At 43.8% G+C, this 27,287-nt stretch overlaps 1 protein-coding gene and 1 long non-coding RNA gene across 3 annotated transcripts in view; one reads left to right on the forward strand and one right to left on the reverse strand.

Annotated features, from left to right (window-relative positions):
• LOC133513954 (uncharacterized) overlaps positions 1-9,032 on the forward strand; it is a 30,249-nt gene extending 21,217 nt beyond the window's left edge. Inside the window, exons 4-5 of the long non-coding RNA XR_009798672.1 lie at positions 1,607-1,723; positions 7,671-9,032. This is a non-coding gene — a long non-coding RNA (uncharacterized LOC133513954). The remainder of the gene's footprint in view (positions 1-1,606; positions 1,724-7,670) is intronic.
• aldh3b1 (aldehyde dehydrogenase 3 family, member B1) overlaps positions 1-27,287 on the reverse strand; it is a 140,865-nt gene that overhangs the window by 71,954 nt on the left and 41,624 nt on the right. For both annotated transcript variants that reach the window (XM_061845073.1, XM_061845074.1), the window contains exon 5: positions 16,271-16,356. In XM_061845073.1, the coding sequence (XP_061701057.1) occupies positions 16,271-16,356 (86 nt within the window). The remainder of the gene's footprint in view (positions 1-16,270; positions 16,357-27,287) is intronic.

Consider the following 27,287-nt stretch of genomic DNA (forward strand, 5'->3'; position numbering starts at 1 on the left):
GAAAAAAAAATGCACCCCAGTTGAGTCCTTATGTGTGTGAACCAATTTTTAGATTTGGCTTACAAGTGTGTGTGTATCGGTAAGCTCAATTAGTACTATAGTTGTCCCGTGGTCAAATCTGACAGATGATGGAACAAGACACACTACATACAAACAAAATAAATGGTAAATGACCAATGTGCTGATATATACCAGATGGGAGACTTTGGTGGCTGATGAAAATGATGAATGGACACCATCTTGGGGCACATCCAAATTCGCGAGACATCAGCAACAGATTTTACAGTTGTACAAATCGAGCAAAGGCCTCCAAATCATTTTGAACACCACCAAAGTACCTTTGTACCTTCTTATGAAGGAGTGGTTCCATGTTGAGGCTTCTACCTCTGGGCCTACATCTCTGGTAACTCCCACCTCACTTTGCTTTTTTGCAAAGGCAAAAATAGCCTCAATGCCGGAGAGTTAACTACTAATACCCCCTCTCCTAACTCACTACTAAATTAAGTAAGAATGATCCAAAGGCTAGAGGTTGATGACTGGTTTCAAGTAACTTGATGAATTTCAGGACAATATAATATTTGGCTTCTGATGATAGAACAAGCAGCAAAAGCTTCATCAAAAGATTGTGCTGTTTGCATGGGTCCAAGACCACTTTTACAGATTATACCAGTGCCATGACCAGATAATTGTGAATCTTGGAATTTGGGAGTGGAACAGTGCCTGATGATGAATGTAAAAAATGGGATTCTGTGTATTCATTAACCTATTTTGAAAAACAAAAACATTACTTTCTAATGACGTAGCACTGAGTAATTTCACATGCATCAAATTGATAGGAACCTGAAACAAATTGGGAAATTCATCAATGATGTGTCAAACCATTTTTGTGATTGACAGTTCATTTAAGCCATTGTTACGTAGTGACATCTGGTGGTGGTGCGGATGTAACAGACTTTTTGACAAATTGCTCAAAATTATAACATTATTCTGCTTCGATAACATTATTATTACCATTGTCTATTCATCCTATGTCTGTTTTTGAATTAATGTCTACTATACATGCAGTTTTACCCAAAGACTAGCAAAGACAAAAGAAGGCAGCTGAATGGCATAGACAAAATGATCTAACATACATCGATGCCACTAATGTTCCTTGTGGTGTTGCAAGTGAGTATAAATTGGCTAATGACATGGGAGCAGGATTTGAGTCCTTCAACTGTTGGTGGTGTATAACCAATAAAAACATAGACAGAATCAACTACATTCATTAAAACATACAAAAAATTGGCAATTGGAAACAGAGAGGGTTTGAAGCTGTATATGAACTGCTATATGCTATGTCACTTATAGCATTCCAAGGCGGAGTTGTTGGCTAAGGGTGTAGGAGTCTGTGCTATATTCAGAGAACAATGTTACACATTCATCCCCAACAGCACAGCTCTGGATGTGAGTCTCACCAAAGCCATCGAGGTGATTTGAAACCTTAACGCAAAGATGAATGACCATTCTGGTTTTTATACTTCCGTGTGGGGTTCCTGGATGAATGCCTTTGGAAAATACAAAGCCCTGGTGTCCTAACTTTGGTATCAATTGCTTGTCTTTGCAGCAATTTTGACCTTTTATGGATGTTGTTGCATTCCTTGCCTGTGCGCTCTCATTTTGAAACTTAACGCCCCGACCTCACCCACGAAGGAACATGTGGTGCAGATGTGTCCTTTAAAAGGTATGTAAAGTATTAGAAGCACCTTTTTCTTATATTATACAGTTTTTATAATGTATTTGAATGTGAAAACCGTTATGAAGGAAACATTTGTAGTTTTCAATTATCACAAAAAAATTTTTGCACATTGCTGAATTTGCTGGAAATACCCGAGCACACGGGAAAATCCAGAGAGGGACGTGATGTCAGCAACCCAAACCCCAGTGTTTCTGATGGCCGTGCAGGCCACCCAAATCGAGGCGTCTGGCCGAGCACGTCAGGAGGTCGGCCAGGACGCCAAGCACCAGAGTCCCCATGGGGCAGCGACTCGGGTGGATGTCCTCAAGGAGGAACCCAAAGGCTGAGCAGGAATCAGACGGGAGCAGGTGACGGCTTCAGACGTGGTCGCAAGCAAGTGGTTGCCATGGGTCGGTCAATGCTGAGACGTGGTTGTGAGGCGGCCGTGGATCTGTCGCTGCCAAGGCGTGGTCATCAAATGGTCGGGAATCGGTCGCCACTGAAACAGGAGTGGAAGGCGGCCAGGAATCGGTCGCCATCAAGACGTGGTCATCAGGTCGCCATTATTGGTCGCCATCGAGGCATGGTCATCACGTGGCCGGGAAGCCGTCGCCACCAAAACAGAAGCGGAAGGCGACCGAGGAAGCGTGGTCATCAGGTGGTTGGGAATCGGTCGCGATCGAGGTGTCATCATAACGTGTCTGGGAATTGATCACTGCCGAAACAGGAGTGGAAAGCGGCTGGGAATCGGTTGCCATCGAGATGTGGTCATCAGGCGGCCGACGATTGGTCACCATCGAGGCGTGGTAATCAGGCGGCCGGGAATTGATCGCTGCTGAAACAGGAGCAGAAAGACGGCCGAAGATCGGTCGCCATCAAGGTGTCATCATTAGGTACCGAAACAAGAGTGGAAGGTGGCCGAGGATCGGTCACCATCAAAACGTGGTAATCAGGCGGCTGGGGATCGGTTGCCATCGAGGCGTGGTCATCATGCGGACAGGAACCGGTTGCCTCTGAGACAGGACCGTGAGACGGCAAAGGACGGGTCGCCGCCGGAACAGGAACGTGAGGTGACAAAGGACGGGTCATTGCCGGAACAGGACCATGAGGCGGTCGAAGAGTTATCGCCGCCGAGATGGGTGGCCGTGGTTGTGGTCAGGATTGGTTGCTGCTGAAGCGTGGTCATCAGGTAGCCAAGGATCAGTTGCTGCCGAGGCGTGGGCATCACTTGGCAGCGACTCTGTCGCCTCCGAGGCGTGGGTGTGGCTCGGCAGCGGGTCGATCTCTACTTCTCTGCTCTAACTTACATATCGTAGCGGAGTATCCCAGAATGCAGTGAAGCATGGGCCATGAACTGGCAACTCCTGATGACATGTTAATCACTTAGGTACTTAGTTAATTCGTGTCCCAAATGTGGCACAGCTGTTAAAGCTGTCCGAGGTGACGCCGCCCAGAGCAGTGGCCTGGCCTCGCCCCTCACAGGAAGCACTGTCCACAGCAGTGGCCAGACCATGTCCATGACACCTGGATGAATATATTAAGTTTTCGGTCTTGTTTTAAAATTATCCGAAGGCTTTGTATTTAGTCTAAGTTGGTATATTTTCACAACTAAGGATTTGAATGTATGAAATCCATTAAAAAAGTTAATTTGAGAGCAACAGCTGGTCATAACTTGCTCCACCATAAATATATTTTCACGTGGTAAAAATCTTGGGACGCCTTCTGAGAGCCATAACCAACCATAAGTCACCCATCCCCATTTTAGTCACAATTTTCCCAAGATGTCATGAGCAAAACCGCTCAACTTTATACTGAAAGCTGTATACTGGTATCTTGTGGTTTTGTTTGGGCACTAAATGCTTAAAATAGAAATGTAAATGGAGTCAATGGTTCTGTGGACTGGACTGAGACGGGTCTTTGAGTTGTCGAACTTTGTGAATGTGAAAAGATTTTTTTACATTATATTGGAGATATGGAGACAATAGAAGAAAGTTTTTGTTGACACGAGAGTCAACATATTCACCAGAAAATGGAAGATTATCCAGACCATCCGCTAATGGAGCCCTATGGGGGCACAAGCCAGTGCAATTTGTAGCCTGGTCCCAAGCCTGGATAAATGCAGAGGGTTGTGTCAGGAAGGGCATCCGGGGTCAAACTGTGCCAAACAAATATGAGCGTTCATCTAAAGGGACTGAAGCATACCTTATCAAGAACAAAGGAATACCAAAAGGAAAACAATATTCCAGAGGACATCGGACCGCAATTCTAACCCACTGGAATCTCCGTGGGTAGCCGGTCTCAGCAAGCAACGGAGAAGGTGGAAGGAGCGTAAACAAAAACGAGGATGTTGGGTGGGCCTGGCTGCTCACATAAGAAAGCAACCTCACAGACCTGCGCTTCCAAGCATCTTTTTGACCAGTGCAAGATCCATCACCCACAAAATGGACAAACTTGAATTACAACCAGCCACGAGCAGCTTTGTCTGGAATTGCAGTATTATTTTCATCACGGAGACGTGGCTACACTCCCGAATCCCCGATGCTGCAGTTTTGCGAGCAGGACGCACGCTACATTGATAAGATAGAACCAAAGACTCAGGGAAATACAAAGGCTGAGGATTTTGTTTCTGTGTGCACAACGAATGGTGTTCTAACAGCAGGATCATCGACACCCACTGTTTTCCTGATTTAGAGGTCCTTGCACTCGTGCAGACCCTTTTATCCACCGAGGGAGCTAACTGTGGTCATTGTAGTAGCTGTTTATATCCCACCAGATGCTAATGTTAGCGCAGCACTTAGCCGTCTGCTCATGTCTGTAAATAAACAGCAGTTCGTCCACCCTGAAGGAGTATTGATTGTTGCTGGTGACTTCAAGAAAGCGTGTTTGAAGACTGTCTTAACCAAATTCGTCCAGAATGTGATGTGTCCCACCAGAAGAGACAAAACCCTGGAACATGTTTACTCCAACATTAAATATGCATACAGGGCCTCCCCCCTTCTCATCTTCCTGGATCCATTCGTGTCTGCGTCACCCTTACGCCCACATACATCCCCCTACATAAATAAAACTATGCCTCAAACAAAGACACTTGAAACATGGCCTGAGAACGCACAGGGATCTCAGCTGGAGGATTGTTTTTCATGTTTGGGAATTATTATAACACCAGACCCTCCAGGAACACACAGATAGTGTTCTGTCTTACATCAAAAACTGCATAGACACTCTGACTGCCAATAGACGGATCCAGGTTTTCCCCAACCAAAAACCCAGGATGACCCGAGTGATTAAGGCACTCCTTAGACACCGCGACGCTGCCTTCAGGTCAGGGGACAAGACACAGGACAGTGCTTCTCGAGGTGACTTAAAGAGGGCCATCAGAGTGGCCAAGGGAGCATACAAAAGAAATATTGAGGTGTGCTTCACAGAAAACAACTCAGAAACGATGTGAGAAGAATTTACAACACTTCACAAACGGCAACAAAAAGAACAAGATGTGTGCCAGAAACACAGACGTCTCGCTGGCAGAGGAACTAAACCGGTTCTTTGCTCGTTTTAAGATGAACAGACCTAGGCTCATCACAACCACCTCCCATCAGCAGCATACTGACGCTTCAAGAACATGAAGTGAGCACCATGCTCAGGACTGGAAACATCATGAAAGCTGCTGGCCCAGACGGAGTGCCGGGGAAGGCACTGAAGGCCTATGCTGATCAGCTGAAGGGTGTTTTCACAAAAATCCCTACAACAATCAACTATTCCCTCCTGCCTGAAATCTGCAATAATCACCCCCATCCCCCTAAAATTAGCCATTAACAGTCTAAATGATTACAGGCCTGTTGCAGCCATCTGTGATCATGAAGTACTTTGAGAGTCTGGCTTCACGGCACATAAGCCGCTCACTCCCTCCCTCCCTCAACCAGTTTGCCTGCAGGGGGAAACCGGTCCACCAAGGATGCAGGAGACTTGGAGGTCTAACCCCAAAATACAGGAAGTCATACAAGGAAAGAGGTTAGCGAAGAAGTGGGACAGTGAGAGGACTGAGGAGAGGTGAAAGGAATACATTGAGATGCGACATGGGACAAAGGTATAGGTAGTGAAGGCTAAACAAGAGGCATATGACGAGATGTATACCAGGTTCGACACACAAAAAAGCAGAAAAGGATCTCGACAGGTTGGCCAGACAGAGGGATAGAGATGGGAAGGTTGTGCAGCAGGTAAGGGTGATTAAGGAGAGCAATGGAAATCAGGTGGAGGAACAATTAGAAAGATGCAGGCATGCACTGGAAAGGAGAGGAATGAAGATTAGCCAAAGTAAGGAGGAGAGTGGGAAGAGTGAGGCTCCAGAGAGAAGAGATAGAGAGAGTGGACGACTTCAAATACTTGGGGTCAACAATCCAGAACAATGGTGAGTGTGGTAAGGAAGTGAAGAAACGTGTCCAAGCAGCTTGAAACAGCTGGTGGAATGTGTCTAGTGTGTTATGTGACAGAAGAGTCTCTGCTTGAATGAAAGTTTACAAAACAGTGGTGAGGCCGGCCATGATGTACGGATTAGAGACGGCGGCACTGAAGCGACAACAGGAAGCAGAGCTGGAGGTGGCATAAATGAAGATGTTGAGGTTCTTGCAAGGAGTGAGCAGGTTGGATAGGAAATGAAAATAGAAATCATCTCATTAGAGGGACAGCCAAAGTTGGATGTTTTGGAGACAAGGTTCAAGAGACGACTGATGGTTTGGACATGTCCAGAGGCGAGAGAGTGAGTAAATTGGTAGAAGGGTGCTGAGGATGGAGCTGCCAGGGAAGAGAGCGAGAGGAAGACCAAAGTGAAGGTTGATGAATGGTTTGAGGGAAGACATGAGGGCAGTTGGTGTTAGGGAGGAAGATGCAGGAGATAGGCTTAGATGGAAAACGATGACATGCTCTGGTGATTCCTAACGGGACAAGCCAAAAGGAAAAAAAGAAGATCCAGACCATCCGCTGCAGTGCATGACGGAGCACCCAGGATTTATTGGCAGCTGTCTGAACCCATGGGTACTTGAGGTTGCCAATGTCTCCAATTCAGGCAACTGGATTTTCCACAACATGAGTAAGTACTATTAACTTAACTAAAGAATTATATTATTATTGTTCTTGCTAAAAGCAGCATTTGTTAAATCAATGCTTGTTTAAAGGTCCACTGTCATGAAATGCATGATTGTTAGTATGTTATTAATGGGGGAAAAAAGCAGCCGAAATGGACCCATCCGTTTTTTTCACCACAAAACATGATTTTGACATATATGTCATTTTGTAACTCCTGCCATGAAAATCCTCTTGAGGGTTTTGTTTTTGAGAAGAAGCAGCACATGACGTTTTTGGCAGATGCCCACTCAGGCTGGTTCGTCTGTTTATCCTAGTTTTACCTGCTGGAAGCTGGAATGTATTGCACAGGTGCAAAGGCCGAGACTTTGCGGGTTCCAAATGACAGGTAGGTGTGTATAGGGAAAAAAAATAGTTGGGGGGGGGGGTGTAATCCTCTCATAACGTAACAAAAGATCTGCGTACGTAACTCAGGGGTGCTAAATGTGTCGATGTGCGCGTCGGACGGCTTCTGCTCAGCAGCCGTGGAAGGACGGCCCTGCAGATCGCCGTGGGCCTTTCCACAAAGTCGAGCCCAGCGTTAGCCCCATGCAAAGGTGAACCGAGCAAGGAGGTGGTTTGGACGGGCTCTCCCTCACTGGCCCTGGTGTCTCTGCACCCCACTTCACGCGTCGGCTCGCCAGCGACGGCTTCCGCGTTGGCCCCGATGTGGATTTTTTCGTATGGACATTGATGTGAATAATTTTATTTGTATTTTTATTACAATATCCATTTTAGAATGTTTACAGGCATGACAGTGGAGCTTTAAACAAGGTCGCATTCTGGAAAATTGTTATATGAGTATATTTTCTCATTTTCGGGTCTATACTGCTTCCAGACAGATCGTGAGATGGTGTCGGGAATTGTAGGCAGAAATAACCAGTGCCACTTCCATCCTGCAATGTGTCCAAGATTCGTGACGGATGGCCAAGAGTACACTGGATTTAAATGGTCTACTTTCTGAATTTTTTTGTTTTGTCTTTATGTAAATGTTGATGTACATGTTTGTGTATGACGTAAACATACACCACAGAACTAAAATCATTGCATTTTTATTAAATATGTTTCTCTCATAACATTTTCACTGATGCTAATTTGGTGTTTCAATGTAATCATCTTGAGGCCACCTGAGGTTGAAATACATTTTGTAGTATCCTCTCTGCTGTTGGAAAGACATGTGTTCCTTTCTTATGAACAGGCACTTCTTCAGTCTGGCAACTTTTGGAATGTACCAAAGATTGAGATTCAGCATCTGCTGGTTCAATGTAAACCTCTTGTGCAGAAGATGCTTCCTGCAACATCTGTAATTAATGTCAAAAAGTAAGGTTCAAAGTTTATAAAATGAGAAAAAATGTCAAGATAAAGCACAGGTTTATTCCAATCATTTTCATGGTGCACAAAATTATTTTTGATAATGTGAAAACAAGTCTACTGGAGAGCACAATTTATTTCAATTAGCCCTTGATTTCAACTTTAGATGAGGTTTTAAAGCAGGATATGTTGATAAAATCATATGAAAATATGATAACAAAGGAAAGAGTTTAATTAGCTGATCTCGTTCAAAGTCTTACAAATTTTGTTCACTTCTGGTTTATCACTCATAAAGCCACACGATGCTGCTAAGTTGTAGTTTTTGCTTATTCGACATCGAAGTCTCCCAAGAAGTAAACAAATTTACGAGTAAGAGAATTTACATGAGTTAGCAGTTGGAAAATATTCTGTGAGTGACTAGGATGTAGTACCGCATGTTTTAATAATATGTAGTATTATATTAAAATTAAAAACCGTGCACACCTCAGAACATGAACCTGCCTGCATTTGTAAAGAGCCAGATATACAGTACTTCCTTGTGATACTGTTCGGGTGGAGTCACGGGCATATTTTGCATAGCTGTCATTAAATTGTGAAATTATAAAAGGTTTGTATACAATATTATCCTGTTATTTTAGTTGAGAATGTTCATACGATTTGCTGTCATAAAACATTTTTCGCCAAGATCGATTCAACGTTTTATTCAACCATGTCAACAGTGTTCAAACTTTTCAGGAAATTAAAGATGATCAACATACCTTTGCAACTCGTCTTTTAACAAAAGCTTTTTGCAGTTTTGGTACTTTCTGTGAGGAGGCTTCTGAGCTTGTCGGACCATGTCCAGGTTCAGTGGCCGATTCAAGTTCGCATTTGGTCCCTTTACCAACACCGATCTGTTCAGGTGTCTATACTGGCTGTATGGTAGCCACTGATCCTGGTTTTAACATTTAAAATCCATTTCAGATATGATTCCACCAGGAAAAGAGTCCGGGGAGAAATGTTCGCTGCATATGACAGACTGCTGACTGGGTTTGGAAAAATTAGCTCTCGTTTGGACAAACCTGACCCACTGTCTTCAGAGGCTGGCTTTTTTGGGAAAATTTAAACCGTGACCAGAATATTTTGAAATGTGACAAAACTGAATCGCACACATTTTCATCATTGTTATGGATTGATTTTAGCTAAGAATCACTGAGAAACTCTCAAAACAAATGTTTTTTTTTCTGCGGCGTCAACAAGCAGTGCTGTGAGCAATCAAGCCGTGATGCAAGCATAAGTCACCTAGTTGTGACATCAAAGGTAAACCACCCAAAGGGGCCATTTGTCAGGTACGGGAAACCAGGTCAAAGTTCAACTTTAATTTGTAAATACAAATATGAACTTTTCGGTAAAAACATCGAAACAAGAAGTACATTTTATGGTACAGTTGAAAACACATTTTTGTATAGATAACTTGCGCTTGAAAAGTGACGTTCCATTCACTTTGATGACGATTGGCAATGACAGTGAAGGCGATGACAATTTTCCATTAAAATTGCCTGACGTGTTTCTGTATTCAGATTATGAGTAAAAACATTTTTCTCCAAGTGCACATGTTTTCATAAAAATGATTTTGGAACTGAAAATTGTGAGAAGACGTTACTAGATGATATGAGAATTTGTGCAAATTGATAATAAACAGGAGGGAAATGTTAGAATTATTGTAAATACATTTATCAAGCATTTTCTGCAAAGCCAGACAAAGTACTATTCTCTTGAGACAATTCTCTTTGTGAGTGGGATGAGCGGCTCGGGCACGCCTGGAAAGAGATGCAACCCCGTTTACTCAGCAGAAGACCAGGACAAACAAGTTAATACTCCAAAGGAATTTTGTTTTTGCAAGAATGTGCTCACGTTGCAATCTGTTGCCCATCCCCCTAGCGACTTTGTAAACAGGGCCCTGAGAAAAGCAATAAAAAGTCATAAGGGAGAGGCTGATTCAGAAGAGGGTTGGAGATTGTAACTGGGCAGTCTATCCCATTTTCCTCATGAGTATTCGAAAAAAGACGTCTTCTGTCTCTTTTTTGACCATTTCATTCCAGTAGTTAGGTGTAAGATAAGCTTACACATTTCACAGAGGCCTGTGAAATGTATCACCTCATGTGTCATAAATCTCTTTTAATGACTCTGTTGCTGTGCAGGGATGCGTGTGTGTGCTGTTTGTCTATGGGAAGTTTAAGAGCTCAAGGTGACTGCAAATTTATGATAGCTGCATTCTTGTGGGTTTTTGTAACAGGAAGAACTGTGTCTAATCAGAGGACACCCGGCCTTGAGAAGATTAACTGTCTCTGTATAACAACTTTACTTGTCTTGTGAAACCTGCTCTCCCCCACCCTATGTGTGAAGCTCAATAAAATGTGTGGTTTTGGAGGGGCTCGGAGAGAGTCTTACGGGCGGGCTTGGAGGACATGTTCTTCTTCCCCGAGTTCTCAACAAACTGCAGTTTGGTAAAATATAACTCTGCCTCTGTCTCAATCATTTCATCCTGGTGCCGTGAGCCTCTGGGTCCACATTGAGCAAGAAGTCCGTGCTTTGGACCTAACATTTCTCTGGTGCCGAAACCCGGGAACCCAACAGCTTGATGCCTGGAACGACGCGGGATCAACGAGACCAAGAATCTGGTACCAGTGTCCTCCATTGAAGGATCGGTCGCATCGCTGATCCAGCGCCGGACCGGACCGTCGGGTGACAGGTCCCAACGGACCAGGGCCACGGCACTGAGGTAGGATAAAACTTATTTGGTCTCATAGGATGGTTATATGGTATAACTTAACATCTAAAAATAAAATAGAGCGGAAATAAACCCATTTAACAAGTAGTAAAATTACGTTAAAATAGGAGACTAAAAGTGGTGTGTGAGGACCGCTCCGATACTTCCTGCCTTTTAAAACTTGTCTCTAGGTGAGACATAGACAGAATAGGTTTCTGTAAAGAGTAAAATACGTGTAAGTCTCTAGGTGAGACCAAGCAGAATAGGTTTCTGCATACGCGAAGTTTCTAGGTGAAACTAAAATAGAGTAAAATACATGTAAGTCTCTAGGTGAGACCAAGCAGAATAGGTTTCTGCATACGCGAAGTTTCTAGGTGAAACTAAAATAGAGTGAAATACGTGTAAGTCTCTAGGTGAGACCAAGCAGAATAGGTTTCTGCATACGCAAAGTTTCTAGGTGAAACTAAAATAGAGTAAATGCTGCAGGACGCTGCATAAGTGAGCAGAGGAGGAGGAGGTTCGTGAGCCCCAACCACACCCGTCAAAATTCAGAATTTTCTAAAAAAAAATCTCGCTTTAGGAGCAACAAAGGAAAAAAAAATGGGACAAGCAGAGACAAAAGAGGTGGCTGAACCTCCTGATGTGAAATTTATGCAGAGACATCATCCGGGTAGTTGTGAGTATTTGAGAAAATGAGTCAATAAATTTGATTTCCGACCCGATCTTAAAGATCCGGAGGAAATTAAGAGATTAAAAGCATGCATGAAAACTCGATGGGAAGAGAAGGTGAGAAAGGGAAAGAAGACAGGGAAAGTTGAGATGGAATTAAGTAAGTTGAAAATTTGGGAAGACCAGTGTGTTAAAAGGCAGAGAGATATAAAAAAAAGAACAGAAAAAAAAGGAGAGACGAGAAAGACAAACAGAGGGGTTGATTGCTGCCCTTGGCATCAAGCCAGATGAAGAAACAACCGCGCCACAGAGAAGATCAGCAACAGGAAACGCACACCAGCAAGCTGCAAGCACAAGAGGAAGTGAAACCACCCTAGCAGCGAGCCAAAGCCCAGCAGAAGGCGGGGCTGAAGAGGAAGAAGAAGATTGGAGAGAAGCAACAGATCCTGCAGCCCCTGCATTCTCGCCGATCACCACCAGAGGGGGACGCCGGAGGGCTGATGAGACAAAAGTGAAGATCTACCCCAGCTTATCTGATTGGCAGGAGCAGACCCCAGCAAGGAAACAACGCCACCCAGCGGGGCCAAGTGGAACTACAAGTGGAGCTGCAGAGATGTACCCACAGTATGCTGTTGCCAATCCTCATTATGGGATGGATGGAGATAACGAACCCACCATCCTAGTGCCAAGACCATGGACAGCAACTGAATGTTCTGAAGCCTGTACAGGCCTGAGGGATCCAGAGACAGACCCAACTTCCTGGTGTTCTAATTTCAGAGAACTAAAAAGCTCTTTTCACCTTAATGGTACTGAAGTGGAGACAGCATTCAAGACAGCGCTGAAACATCGTTGGGGAAGAGTGAGAGGAAATTTTAACCCCCGTGGAGGAAACAATGGACCAATCCTACGCCCAGATGACCCCCTCCTGACTACCAGGATGGATGAAGTACTGGAGCGAGTAATGACAGTTTACCAGAAGCCACCAGATTACAACAAAATCAGACAGTGCCGCCAGAAACCAGAAGAATCAGTCCATGATTTCAAGATCAGACTGGAAGGAATATTCAAAACCAACAGTGGGCTGCCTGAAGATGCTAACGACAATGGTCCCTACCACAGCCAGCCTTATGGACGGTTTCCAACCACACATCAGCGGGTTCATCCAAAAACACTGTGTGACTCACAGAACTTTGAACACCAACCAATTGATGGACTGGGCCAGTCATGCAGAGGAGAACCATAGAAGAAAGAAGGGAATGGACAGCACAACAGCCATGGCAGCGCTGACTGCAGCCATAAGAGGGATGGCGACGTCTACTGAGACACACGAGTCCTCTGAGGTGTACGCTATGCAAAGAGGAGGAGAAAGGAGAGGTCAAAGAAGAGGTCAAGGTCAACAAAAAGGGGGACCAAGCCTGAAGTGCTACAACTGTGGGAAACCAGGACACCTGATGGAAAGAACAATACAGGCTATGCAGTGGTAACAGAAGAGGCAATACTCAAAGCGGGAAAGCTCCCTGGCAACTGGACAGCGCAGGCAGCAGAAATCGTGGCACTCACAGAAGAATGCAAACTCTTCCAAGGTCAAGAGGTCACGATATATACGGACAGCCAATATGCCTATTCAACGCTCCACGTCTTTGCTGCACAATGGGCCAGGAGAGGCATGCAAACATCAAGTGGAAAACCAGTCCAGCATGCTGACCTGCTCAAAGCCTTACTCCAAGCAGTTCTACTCCCAAGGAGAATTGCTGTCTGTAAGTGCACAGCCCACACGAAAGCCACAGATCCAGTCTCCCAAGGGAATGCTAAAGCTGACCAAGCAGCAAAACAAGCAGCGATGGGAACCAGCCACACCCATGTTCAAGAAGAAGCAGACAGCACAGATGAAGATAAGTGTGAACGAACGACACATCCTTCGCAGAAGCAAGACATCATCCCTCTCCAAGTTCTGAAGGACATGCAGGACAATGCCCCGCCGAATGAAAAGCAACAGTGGACTGCAGGAGGAGCAAAAATGGACGGCCTGGGCATTTACAGAGTTTTGGAAAAACCCTGCCTCCCTCATGAGTCTTTTTCAAGCAGTGGCTAAATTGAGTCATGGGCCAAGCCATGTCTCAACAGGGGGGATGGTGGGGATAGTAGAAAATAACTTCTACTGTACTAAAGGCCTCATTACCTATTTTAAAAATTTTTGCAGATCGTGCCTCACATGCTGCAAACACAATGCTCAGGGAAATGTCAGACCTACAAGAGGGAAGTGCCCACAAGGGTCTTACCCATTTGAAATCATCCACATGGATTTCATAGAACTGAACAGATCCGGTCCACACAAATACTGCTTAGTAATAGTGGACTCATTCTCAAAATGGGTAGAAATCTTCCCAGCAAAAAAGCCAGATGCACTGACAGTAGCAAAAGCTATATGTAAAAACATCATCCCAGATCACGGTATTCCAAGAGTTATTTGGAGTGACAATGGGTCACATTTTGTTAACCAAATTATTGGAGAAATGGCCCAACATCTAGGGATCAGCCTAAAACATCACTGTGCTTATCATCCACACAGAGTGCAGGACTAGTGGAGAGAACTAATGGCACTATCAAACTTAGACTCAAAAAGACCATGGAAGAAACAGGGAAACCATGGCCAGAGTGTTTGCCCTTAGTCAAAACATACATGAGAATAGTTCCAACAGTAACAGGCAACACACCTTTTGAAGCAGTAAAAGGAAGACCTTTTCATCTTCCATTATGGGAAGCGTCAGGAGTACAGGAGGAAAAAGGGGAACTTGACCCCATGACAGACTGGCTGCTTAGACTTTTCCAAAATGACAATGTGAAAAGACCAAATGATCTGCCAGGTCCTTCTCTCCCTTCCACACAGGAACCGCTGACTCCAGGAGACTAGGTGCTGATAAAGGTCATCAAGAGGAAGTGCTGGTCCAGCCCGAGGTGGGAAGGCCCATTCACAGTGCTCCTGACCACACCCACAGCTGTCAAAATCGCGGAGAGAGAGACGTGGATTCACCAGTCCCACACCAAAAAGGTCCATCCTGTCACTTAAAGCAGCTACTATGGGTTCCAGTGTGAGAGTTACAGTTGCAGCTGTAGCAACCGTCCTCCTGATCAGTGTAGGGACACTGATCTGGTTTAGTGGGGAAGGCCCCGAAGCATCGCATGACGAGAGTACCATGGCCCTGACGGCCCTGGAGAAGAGGGCTCTCCACGAACCTGACGACCCAATTCACATGTTCCAACAGAACTCATGGTGGAGGTACAGTAACTTCACAGCACATGAGAAGAACATGACTAACTGCTATGTGTGTGTGCATATGCCAGTGTCAACCACACACCATGGAGGCCGAGCCCACGCCCTCCACATCAATCTACCTCTGTGTTGCTCAAAGCTCTGCTCCCAATACTTGTCATACTGATCACGTTCAGCTGTTTCTGTATGTGCGTCGTACCACTGGCTCGTCGGTGTGTGGAACGAGCGGTGATAGGCGTGGTCCAGGTTCAGTATCATCAGCTGCAGCAGAAGGATGATGTGCACTTTCCTGATCTTTTCCCTGACCCGGACTATGGTGACGGCCCGGTATAAATACTGGCTGATTTCCTACTGTCTACGGGTGCGGTACTGAGAACCAAACCCCACCGGTGAGGACATGTGCTAGTAACCTCTGTCCTCCGCTTTCTTTCCCTCTTTATTTAGGTTTACTGTGTTCTCTGCCATTTTTTATTTGATTCCCTTCTCAGCCAGGCCATGAGGCTGTCGCTCCAAGCGGAGGCCAGGGGAGGAATTTTTCCCTATTAAGAGGGTTTTCGCCTCCCCCTGAAAGGGTACCTATGTTGTGCATTATTATGATGTTGTGCTCTAAAACCTGTTATAGGACTGAGCTCAATTGATGTTCCAAAAATCCACAACAGGGGGGAAATGTAAGATAAGCTTAGACATTTCACAGAGGCCTGTGAAATGTATCACCTCATGTGTCATAAATCTCTTTTAATGACTCTGTTGCTGTACAGGGATGCGTGTGTGTGCTGTTTGTCTATGGGAAGTTTAAGAGCTCAAGGTGACTGCAAATTTATGATAGCTGCATTCTTGTGGGTTTTTGTAACAGGAAGAACTGTGTCTAATCAGAGGACACACGGCCTTGAGAAGATTAACTGTCTCTGTATAACAACTTTACTTGTCTTGTGAAACCTGCTCTCCCCCACCCTATGTGTGAAGCTCAATAAAATGTGTGGTTTTGGAGGGGCTCGGAGAGAGTCTTACGGGCGGGTTTGGAGGACATGTTCTTCTTCCCCGAGTTCTCCCCAAACTGCAGTTTGGTAAAAAATAACTCTGCCTCTGTCTCAATCATTTTATCCTGGTGCCGTGAGCCTCTGGGTCCACATTGAGCGAGAAGTCCATGCTTTGGACCTAACATTAGGTGATAAGACATAGAACATACTAAGGCACACACTTTCGAGACGGCCACATGAATAGGCACAATTTTGGTGATCTCTATTGCAATACTACTGTATAATCGTCAGCAAAATATTGTGATATTATAATGTGAGTTCCTCTGTGATTCATACCCTCCAGCCGAAGACCGGGGCGGAGAGAGAGAGACATTTCGGGATGTGTATAGCATTTGGGGACCTCTGCGACAAGACAGACAATGGCAAGGAATGTACCCACACCCGCTCAAAATTTTCCTTACCTCCGACAGGTATTTGGGGATGAGCTCTGCTATCAGTCGGTCTGCAGTAGCACTGACTTCAGAGGGCTTGATTACAACACAGTTTCCTGGGTGCAAAGATCAGACAAATAAAACAATCAAGTCCGCTAATACTCAATGATAGAAACGAAAAAATTAGAAAAATGAAAAATGACAAGGAAATACCACTCCTTGTTGGATAAAGCATAGGTATAGAGACCGTGAATCTACGTGATAAAATCGCATGATTTTTGTTTACATCGCCATATTGTCAGTCGAACAAAGCATTGTTGAAAGTTAATTCCATTGAGATGAAACGAAAATATGTATGACAGCACGACACCCAGAGTTTTGTCCGATACCGTTAAACATTTAGAAGGTGAAAATTAATGAAGGTACGTGGAAAAAATAGAGATACTTGGCATAGAGGATCCATATTTAATGCCGAAGTCAATGTTTTCGCCGAAAAGAAATTTGTTAATTCTCTTCCGCTTGTCTTGGACAACTGGATATACAGATGTATCTGGTGAATAAGTTGTTGAGATTTAAACACAAGAGTTTGAAAGCGTATAAAAGTCTGGATGCATACAAAGACTTCATTACTGGATCTGATTTCAATCAAGAATAAATCCCACATAGTGATGGACCCACTCAGATTTTTTCAATACAAATACCAACATTTCAATAAATGACCCCTGGTTTTACACAAACTCGCATTCATGAAGTATGAAATTAAGGACTCTTCTGTACACAGAAGCATATTGCTGCCAGACGCTTACATCTGTAAATCTCTCCATTTATTTATTTCTCCATTTATTTTATCTCCATTTATTATTTTTTTAAATACGCATTTTTCTCAAATGAGTCAACTTCGCATTATAAAACTTCTTGATAATTTGAGATTGAGAACAAGAATTCCTACCTGAAATGAAATGATCCCTACACAGGCGTGTAAATTTCATTAAGCACCATCTATCCTGTTTAATTGCTTTAATCCATTGATCTTTTTTGGTCCTTTCAGATAGTATTCTATAGAACGATATCTTCGAAGAACAATCTCGTCTATTATGACAACCAACAGCACAACAGTTCTCAGCTATAGTGAAAAATCTGCTCCGGTTCAGCGACTCCCGCACTGCCAAGCAGCTTTGTTAGACTGGTAAAATTGCACCCTGAAAACGGTGACGTCATGTGCACAATCTCTTTAGTCAGACAGATCTTCTGAGTTTGGGATTCCATTGTGAAATGATTATAACTGAACATCAGACTATCACCACTTCTACAAAGCAACACCAAGCAAAACAAATTTATTTATATTGCGCATTTTATACACATGGTAATTTAATGTGCTTTACATGATTAAAACAATTTACAAACAAAGAAATAAACGCTTAAAACAGAGGCCGGTCCCAAGCCCGGATAAATGCAGAGGGTTGCGTCAGCCCGGTTCGAAACCCGGATAAATGCAGAGGGTTGCGTCAGGAAGGGCATCTGGCGTGAAAACTGTGTCAAACAAATATGAGCGTTCATCTAAAGAATCCCATACCGGATCGGTCATGGCCCGGGTTAACAATGCCCGCCCCCGGCACTGCTAACCTCCAGGGCGTCAGTGGAAATTCAGCAACTGTGGGTCGAAGACAGAAAAGAGGAGGAAACCGGGTCCGTCGTCAGAAGAAAAAGAGTAATGCACAGGGCCTACAACTGAGTGTAGGGACTTTGAATGTTGGGACTATGACAGGAAAAGCTCAGGAGTTGGTTGACATGATGATTAGGAGAAAGGTTGATATACTGTGCATCCAAGAGAGAAGGTGGAAAGGTAATAAGGCTAGATGTTTAGGAGCAGGGTTTAAATATTCTACCATGGAGTAGATGGGAAGAAAAATTGAGTAGGGGTTATTTTAAAGGAAGACCTGGCTAAGAATGTCTTGGAGGTGAAAAGAGTATCAGATCGAGTAATGAGACTAAAATTTGAAATTGAGGGTGTTATGTATAATGTGGTTAGCAGCTATGACCCACCGGTAGGATGTGATCTAAAGTTGAAAGAGAAATTCTGGAAGGAACTAGATGAAGTAGTCCTGAGCATCCCAGAGAGAGAGAGTTGTGATTGGTGCAGATTGTAATGGGGATGAAGAAGTGATGGCTAAGTACGGCATCCAGGAAAGGTACTTTGAGGGACAGATAGTGGTGGACTATGCAAAAGGATGGAGATGGCTGTAGTGAACACTTATTTCCAGAAGAGGGAGGAACATATAGTGACCTACAAGAGCAGAGCTAGAAGCACGCAGTGGATTATATTTTGTGCAGACGAATCTGAAGGAGATTACTGACTGTAAAGTGGTAGTAGGGGAGAGTGTAGCTCAACAGCTTAGGATGGTGGTGTGCAAGATGACTCTGGTGGTGGGTAGGAAGATTAAGAAGACAAAGGTAGCGCAGAGAACCATGTGGTGGAAGCTGAGAAAGGAAGAATGTTGTGCGGCCTTTTGGAAAGAGGTTAGACAAGCTCTTGATGGACAGGAGGAGGTCTCGGAAGACTGGACTACTACAGCCAAGGTGATCAGAGTGACAGGCAGGAAAGTACTTGGTGTGTTTTCTGGTAAGAAAGGAGAGAAGGAGACTTCCTCGTAGAACCCGAAAATACAGGAAGTCAAACAAGGAAGGAGGTTTGTAAAGAACAAGGACTGAGGAGAGGCGAAAGGAATACACTGAGATGTGACCTAGGGCAAAGGTAGAGACGGCAAAATCCAAACAAGGCGCATATGAAGAAATGTAGAAAAGGATCTCTACAGGTTGGCCAGACAGAGGGATAGAGATGCGCAGCACAATGATGAAGGACAGACATGGAAATGTGTTGCCTGGTGCCAGTAGGGTGCTAAATAGATGGAAAGAATATTTTGAGAAGTTGATGAATGAAGAAAATGAGAGAGGAGCAAGAGTAGAAGAAGGCAAGTGTGAAGGACCAGGAAGTAGCAATGATTGGTCAGGGAAAAGTTAGAATGGCACTAAAGAGGAAGAAAAATGGAAAGGCAGTTGGTCCTTATGACATACAGTGCCTTGTGAAAGTATTCGGCCCCCTTGAACTTTTCAACCTTTCACCACACCTCAGGCTTCAAACGTAAAGATATAAAATTAAATGTTTTTGGCAAGAATCAACAACAAGTGGGACACAATCATTTAGTGGAATGAAATTTATTGGATATTTTATACTTTTTTAACAAATAATAAACCGATAAGTGGAGCGTGCAATATTATTAGGCCCCTTTACTTTCAGTGCAGCAAAATCACTCAGTGGTTATCTCTGTATGATCCAAAGTTGACTGATGATGATAAATAGAATCCACCTTTGTATAAATGTACCTGTGATAGTCTCAGAGTTCTGTTTAAAGTGCAGAGAGCATCATGAAGATCAAGGAACACACCAGGCAGGTCCAAGATACTGTTGTGGAGATTTTTAAACCCGTATTTCACTGGCCATGATGTATGGATTAGAGACGGTGGCGCTGAAGAGACAACAGGAAGCAGAACTGGATGTGGCAGATATGAAGATGTGAGGCTCTCGCTAGGAATGAGCAGGGTGGATAGGATTAGAAATGAGCTCGTTAGAGGGACAGCCAAAGTTAAATGTTTTGGAGACAAGCTACTCCTCTAAGTATAAAAAAAAAAAATAACATTTATTAAATCTGTGCACTGCTCCAAAGAACACAATTTTATTTCTGTATGTAACACAAAGAAACAAAAGCCACAAATACAATACTACAATGTCTATTTGAATCTTCGATTGATGAAATTCAAGGAATATTAAAATGAACCACCTCCATTGAACCTTTTCACTAAAGTACATGTAAGTTGCTCACATGAGAGCTGGTTAGAATGAGGTAGTGGCTGAGAACTTGGGTCAAAGTCAAACAGACCTAGAAATCGGTCGAAACTAAAATATAAAAACCTCACAAATCATCAGGAGTTGTTCCCTGCAGTTCCCTTGTTGGAGCTCATCTTTGTGCTCTTCTCCCCCTCTCTCTCTGCTGGTCTCTCTCCTCCCAGTAATCAGCACCACCTCAGCCGCAGACCTGTTGTCAATCAGCCTTAATCATCACTTGCATTTTAGCCTGCCAAATCCAAGAATCCACTGCCAGAGTATTAATGTTCACCCATTGCTTGCAACATACACGTAAGATATGCCAGTCCTTGCAAAATTTCTGACCTCCATGTTCTTCCTTGTCCTCAATCATCCTTCCATGTTCCCTGGCTTGCTGACATCACCATCAAACAATCCACCAGCTCATGCCACTGCCTGTTGCATGCTTCGTGTCTCAACAACCCACCAATATGCATCAAGGATCCACCTCCAAGTCTCTTCTCAATGAACCATTGTCCACAATCCTCTCTTCGGCCTCCGCCTGCTTCTGGGTCCAGTTTAAGTTAACACCCTCATATAGTGACAGAATACTCTGACCATTATGAACCCAGCAAACCTCGAGTCATAAAGAGAACCACTCATCTCCAAGGCACCCACCTAGAAAGAGAGGACAAAGTTCTCAGCAAGAGCATGGACTCATGAAGATTCTCACTCAACAAGTATTTTTTCTTTCTTCTCAAATTCAACCCAGTCTTCCTCCCATAAGCATTCACTCTGTCTGTCGCCTCCAAACCATCTTGCCTCCTGTACAAAGATGTCTTTCCGCCCAAACCCTACTCTGAGGACTTAGGTACATGCAGGCAATTCTTCCTGAATTGTTGCCTAGTTTTCAACTTACAACCGTTAAGTTACCCGGCCGAGTTAACCTTCTCAACGGAAAAACAGCTAAATGGACAGAGGTGTTATCGTAAAACTAACCCCCAGTAATCTCGTCATTTGATTTATTTTCTGCCGAATAAAAGACATTTTTTTATCACCCTGTTAGGACATCGAAGCCACTTGCTGACTCCTTACACTTACTCAGGCTTCTAGAGTTGTGGCTTCTTACTCAATGGAATTCAGCATTCTTGTGGGTGAATGAAGATGGGATGATGCTGTGCAAAGGGGTCTTTTTCCCCTTATTGATTCTGATGCAGATAATTTCACACTTGTTCATAGTCATCAAAATTTGCTGGTATTGCCTCATTTAAAATGGTGTTCCAGCTATTTCTGTTAACCATTTAATAGCAAAAAGTCCAGAGCATAGGTTGTAATGATGTCATTAATCACCATTGATGTGTTGAGCAGTGAGCTGATATAAAAAGAGCTAATTTCACAGAGATAGCTGGAGACAATGGTTTGGTAGACTTACATTTTATCCTCACTAAATTGGAGGTTCTAGGTTTTTTTTTTTGCCATATTTGTCTGACCAACTTTCTGTCCCTTGTAACTTCAGGGATGAAAAATCCCTGATCTCCATCGGGGTCTGAGTTATTCAGGAAAAGACACGATAAATATCAGTCAGACTTACAGATAAGAGTCTCCATGGGTGGATGAGAGGCCATCTAAGTGAATGGTGGTTTCAGATGAGGGGGAATGGGAGGAAGATCTTGGCGTGGTTTGGGCTGGACTCCATTTGTTGATAATAGTCTTCATCCTATCCATCAGATCCAACATCGCATTCAGGCTGGGAGAGGGGGAGCCAACATCTACTGCTGATTGTTTGGATATCATAGTCATCGGGGGGAAATTCTGAGGTGTGGATGGCTCCAATAGGGCAGGAAGAGGTGTGGGAGATTTAAAGTGCTAGCACATTCCCTTTGTCATTGGATGATGCAATTGAATCTGTGTACCTTGTCTCGCCCCACCTCTTGTTCCGATTGTTTGGGAGCAACTAGACGCTTTTGTCCTTGATTTTGTAAACATTTTCTTCATAGGGCGGTGAATGACGCACACAGTAGAAAATATTTGCAGCCAATAACTTAACCCCTTTTCTATTTAGACAGAAACTGTCTGCTTTTTAAGACTTTTGCCCTCCCCAAAAAGGCAGAAATTGTAAAAGAAACTCACAGATAGTGCAATGCACATTTTGCTTATCCACCTATTCACTTGACGGAATCTTGAGAAATGTTCATCTCCAGATCGTACAAGTTGGAGAGGCCCGTTTATAAAAACCTCAGCATCCAAACCTTACACTTTTGTGAGAAGATCAATAAAATTTCGCTTTAGTAGCTCTGATTGCTGCTTGAAAGCATTCAAGGCCCCTGTGTGTACAAATACAGATTTCACCGTTGGGTGCTGATCAGTGACCTCCAGGATTTTTTGAGAGATATCAAACATTGTGTCATTAGTGAAACAGTACTTTGGCGTTCTTCTCACGACAAAAGCATTTCACATTATTGATGGCTCCATTACCAACTACAATGGTGCCTCCGTTCTCGAACACTGTCTGTTCCAGAAGGCTGGTTGAAAAACAAAACTTTCGAAAACTGAAGCACGTTTTCCCATTACAATGAATGGAAAATGAGAAATTGCATTCCAAGCCTTAATAACATTTTTAACGCAATTTTTTTAGCTTTTCCCGATAAGACACTGCAAAGTAGGAACACATGTATGTTTTAAATATTTTATATAATTAAATCATTGAAGAAATATATTTATTTTTAGCTTAAAATGTATGCTTTAGCCGAGTAGAGTATACTAGGCTGGGAGTGTATTGCCGTATCTGTAGCGACTCGGCCCCCAGCCTTGTAGACCTTTTTTTATTCACAAAAGTGCAGAATAACTTTAAACAAGCAATAATGATGGGGGGAAAACAAACAAATAGATTTTTATTTGCACAGACAGTATGTAACACAAAAAAAATAACTTGCAACAAGAGGTAGGGTTAATGGAACAAAAGAAAAAAACAATGCAAAACAACAGTTTCAAATGTCTTCGGTGGGGGTGACTCGCCCCGTTTTCACAAAGAACAAATCTAAAGTTATTTGTTTCTACCATCTTTTAAGCACTTTTCTGAAGTGGCTTATAACAACGTCATTAAAATTTTGCAGTGCTCTGCGATATTCAGCTTTATTAGGGTGATGAAATACTACAAAATTATGGATGTCATTCCATTTAGCGCAGATAGCTGACGACGAAACGGGCAAACAAGGCTTTGAACTTTTCCTTGGCGGGCTGGTCCGAACTTGCAGTCTCCCCATGGTGAACAACGGAGTGTATCCCACTTCTTTTGCGGAAATTTTCAAACCATCCTCGACTTGCTTTGAAAGCCTTCAGGAACTAGTCTTTTTTTTTTTTTTTATCTCTATACAGATTTCTAGCTTTGGCACAAATCCTTTCCTGGTCAACACTATCCCCAGCTAAATGCTGCTAAGAAGCAACTTTTCGACTTCCTCCAAGATCTGTGGCCCTGCTTGATCAACACGGTTGCTCCTTTAGCAACATCACTTGCTTTGAGGGCATCCTTTTGTTTCAGGATGGTGCTGATCATCAATTTCGCGATGTCATACTTCTTCGATAGCTCAGAAACACGTACACAAGATCCGTGCTCGGCTATCAAATCCTTCTTGAAGTCGAGAGTTTTACGCACCACTTTCCTTTTTTCGGCACCAGCAGTTCCAATTGCCTTCTTTGGAGCCATGATTGGGATTGATTAAGTTGCTCAATTTGAAGAAAAAAAGTCACTACAGTTCTGGGAAACGTCCACGAGAAGAGGAGTGTGTGAGTCAACTGGATGCTCTGCGCACAAATGTGCACGGTCACGCACGTTACGTCTTGTCTGTTTTTTTCTGGGGTGTGTTCGAAAGCATAATAACAAATCGTCGTGGGTCAGCTGGTCGGGGCTTTGGAATACCGATTTTCCTTCGAAAACCAAAGCAAAAAAATCTCAAAATTTTTGTTCGAAAAACGATTTGTACGTTCATTCATGCACATATATTCTGTTTAACTTCAGATAATCTTCATTCCTCTCTTTTCCAGTGCATGCCTCCATCTTTCTAATTGTTCTTCCACCTTCTTCCTGCTATTACTGCATATCACAATATCATCTGGGAACATCATGGTCCAAGGGTATTCCAGTCTAACATCACCTGTCAGGCTATCCATTGCCACATCAAACAGGAAGGGGCTCAGTGATGATCCCTGATGCAGTCCCAGCTCCACCTAAAATTCTTCTGACACACCTATGGCACATCTCACCGCTGTTCTGCAGCCCTCATACATGTCCTGTACTATTCTAACATATTTCTCCGCCCCACCAGACTTACGCATGCAGTACTACAGTTCCTCTCTTGGTACTCTGTCATGGGCTTTCTCTAGATCCACAAAGACACAATGTAGCTCCTTCTGGCCTTCTCTTTACTTTTCCACTCGCATCTTCAGGGCAAATAATGCATCTGTGGTACTCTTTCTAGACATGAAACCGTAGTGTCGTTTGCAGATACTAACCTCTGTCCTGAGTCTAGCCTCCACTCCTCTTTCCCATAGCTTCACTGTGTGGCTCATCGTCATTATTCCTCTATAGTTCCTACAGTTCTGAACCCGCCTTTGTTCTTAAAAATGGGAATTAGCACAATTTTCCTCCATTCTTCAGGCATCTCCTCATCCATGAGTATTCTGTTGAATAAGTTGGTCAAAAACTCTTCAGCCACTTTTCCAAATTTCTTCCATCCCTCCACTGGTATGTCATCAGGACCAACTGCCTTTCCATTTTTTATCCTTTATAGCTGTAAACATCTCAAGGAGCAGTGTACAAGAAATCATATTGAAATGGAAGGAGTATCAAACCACTGCAAATCTACCAAGACCTGGCCGTCCCTCTAAACTCTCACCTCGAACAAGGAGAAGACTGATCAGAGATCCAGCCGAGAGGCCCATGATTTCTCTGGATGAACTGCAGAGAACTACAGCTGAGCTGGGAGAGCCTGTCCATAGGACAACAATCAGTCTTACACTGCACAAATCTGGCCTTGATGGAAGAGGGGCAAGAAGAAAGCCATTTCTCAAAGATATCCATAAAAAGTCTTGTTTAAAGTTTGCCACAAGCCACCTGGGAGATACACGAAATGTGGAAGAAGGTGGTCTGGTCAGATGAAACCAAAATTGAACTTTTTGCCCACAATGCAAAATGATGTGGCGATATGGCGTAAAATCAACACAGCTCAGCACCGTGAAAACACCATCCACACAGTCAAACATGGTGGTGGCAGCCTCATGGCTTGGGCCTGCTTTTCTTCAGCAGGGACAGGAAACATGGTTAAAATTGATGGGAAGGTGAATGGACCCAAGTACAGGACCATTCTGGAAGAAAAGCTGTTGGAGTCTGCAAAAGACCTGCGACTGGGAGAGAGATTTATCCTCCAACAGGACGTCTGTTCCTTTCGGCTTGTCCTATTAGGGCTCGCCACAGCGTGTCATCTTTTTCCATCTTAGCCTATCTTCTACATCTTCCTCTCTCACCCCAACTGCCCTCATGTCTTCCCTGACCACATCCATAAACCTTCTTTTTGGTCTTCCTCTCGCTCTTTTGCCTGGCAGCTCCAACCTCAGCACCCTTCCACCAATATACTCACTCTCTCGCCTCTGAACATGTCCAAACCATCAAAGTCTCCTCTCTCGAATCTCATCTCCAAAACATCCAACTTTGGCTGTCCGTCTAATGAGCTCATTTCTAATTCTATCCAACCTGCTCACTCCGAGCGATAACCTCAACATATTCATTTCTGCTACCTCCAGTTCTGCTTCCTGTTGTTTCTTCAGTGCCACCGTCTCTAATCCGTACATCATGGCCGGCCTCACCACTGTTTTGTAAACTTTGCCCTTCGTCCGAGCAGAGACTCTTCTGTCACATAACACACCAGACACTTTCCGCCAGCTGTTCCAACCTGCTTGGACCCATTTCTTCACTTTCTTACCACACTCACCATTGCTCTGGATTGTTGACCCTAAATATTTGAAGTCCTCCGCCCTCGCTAAATCTTCTCCCTGTAGCATCACTCTTCCCCCTCCACCTCTCATTCACGCACATATATTCTGTTTTACTTTGGCTAATCTTCATTCCTGTCCTTTGCAGTGCATGTCTCCATCTTTCTAATTATTCCTCTGCATGCTCCCTGCTTTCACTGCATATCACAATATCATCTGCGAACATCATGGTCCAAGGGGATTCCAGTCTAACCTCATCTGTCAGCCGATCCATTACCACTGCAAACAGGAAGGGGCTCAGAGCGGATCCCTGGTGCAGTCCCACCTCCACCTTAAATTCTTCTGTCACACCTCAGGCACACCTCACCATTGTTCTGCTGCCATCATACATGTCCTGTACTATTTTAGCATACTTCTCTGGCATACCAGACTTCCGCATGCAGTACCACAGTTCCTCTCTTGGTACTCTGTCATAGGCTTTCTCTAGATCCACAAAGACACAATGTCGGTCCTTCTGATCTTCTCTGTACTTTTCCACTAGCATCCTCTAGGCAAATAATACATCTGTGGTACTCTTTCAAGGCATGAAACCATACTGTTGCTCGCAGATACTTACTTCTGTCCTGAGTCTAGCCTCCACTACTCTTTCCCATTACTTCATTGTGTGGCTCATCAACTTTATTCCCACAGCTCTGAACATCGCCTTTGTTCTTAAAAATGGGAACTAGAACACTTTTCCTTCATTCTTCAGGCATCTTTTCGCTCGCTAGTATTCTGTTGAATAAGTTGGTCAAAAACTCCACAGCCACCTCTCCAAATTGCTTCCATACCGCCACTGGTATGTCATCAGGACTAACTGTCTTTCCATTTTTCATCCTTTGTAGTGCCTTTCTGACTTCCCCTTTACTAATCATTTCCACTTCCTGGTCCTTCACACTTGCCTCTTCAACTCTTCCTTCTCTCTCATTTTCTTCATTCATTAACTTCTCAAAGTATTCTTTCCATCTATTTTGTACACTACTGGCACCAGTCAACACATTTCCGTCTCTATCCTTGATCACCCTTACCTGCTGCACATCCTTCCCATCTCTATCCCTCTGTCTGCCCAACCTGTAGAGATCTTTTTCTTTTTCTGTTTTCATATGCCTCTTGTTTTGCATTTGCCACCTCTACCTTTTCCCTACGTTGCATCTCGATGTACTC

The sequence above is a fragment of the Syngnathoides biaculeatus genome, chromosome 16 (genome assembly GCF_019802595.1).
Source record: "Syngnathoides biaculeatus isolate LvHL_M chromosome 16, ASM1980259v1, whole genome shotgun sequence".
In the NCBI taxonomy this organism is placed as follows: Eukaryota; Metazoa; Chordata; class Actinopteri; order Syngnathiformes; family Syngnathidae; genus Syngnathoides; species Syngnathoides biaculeatus.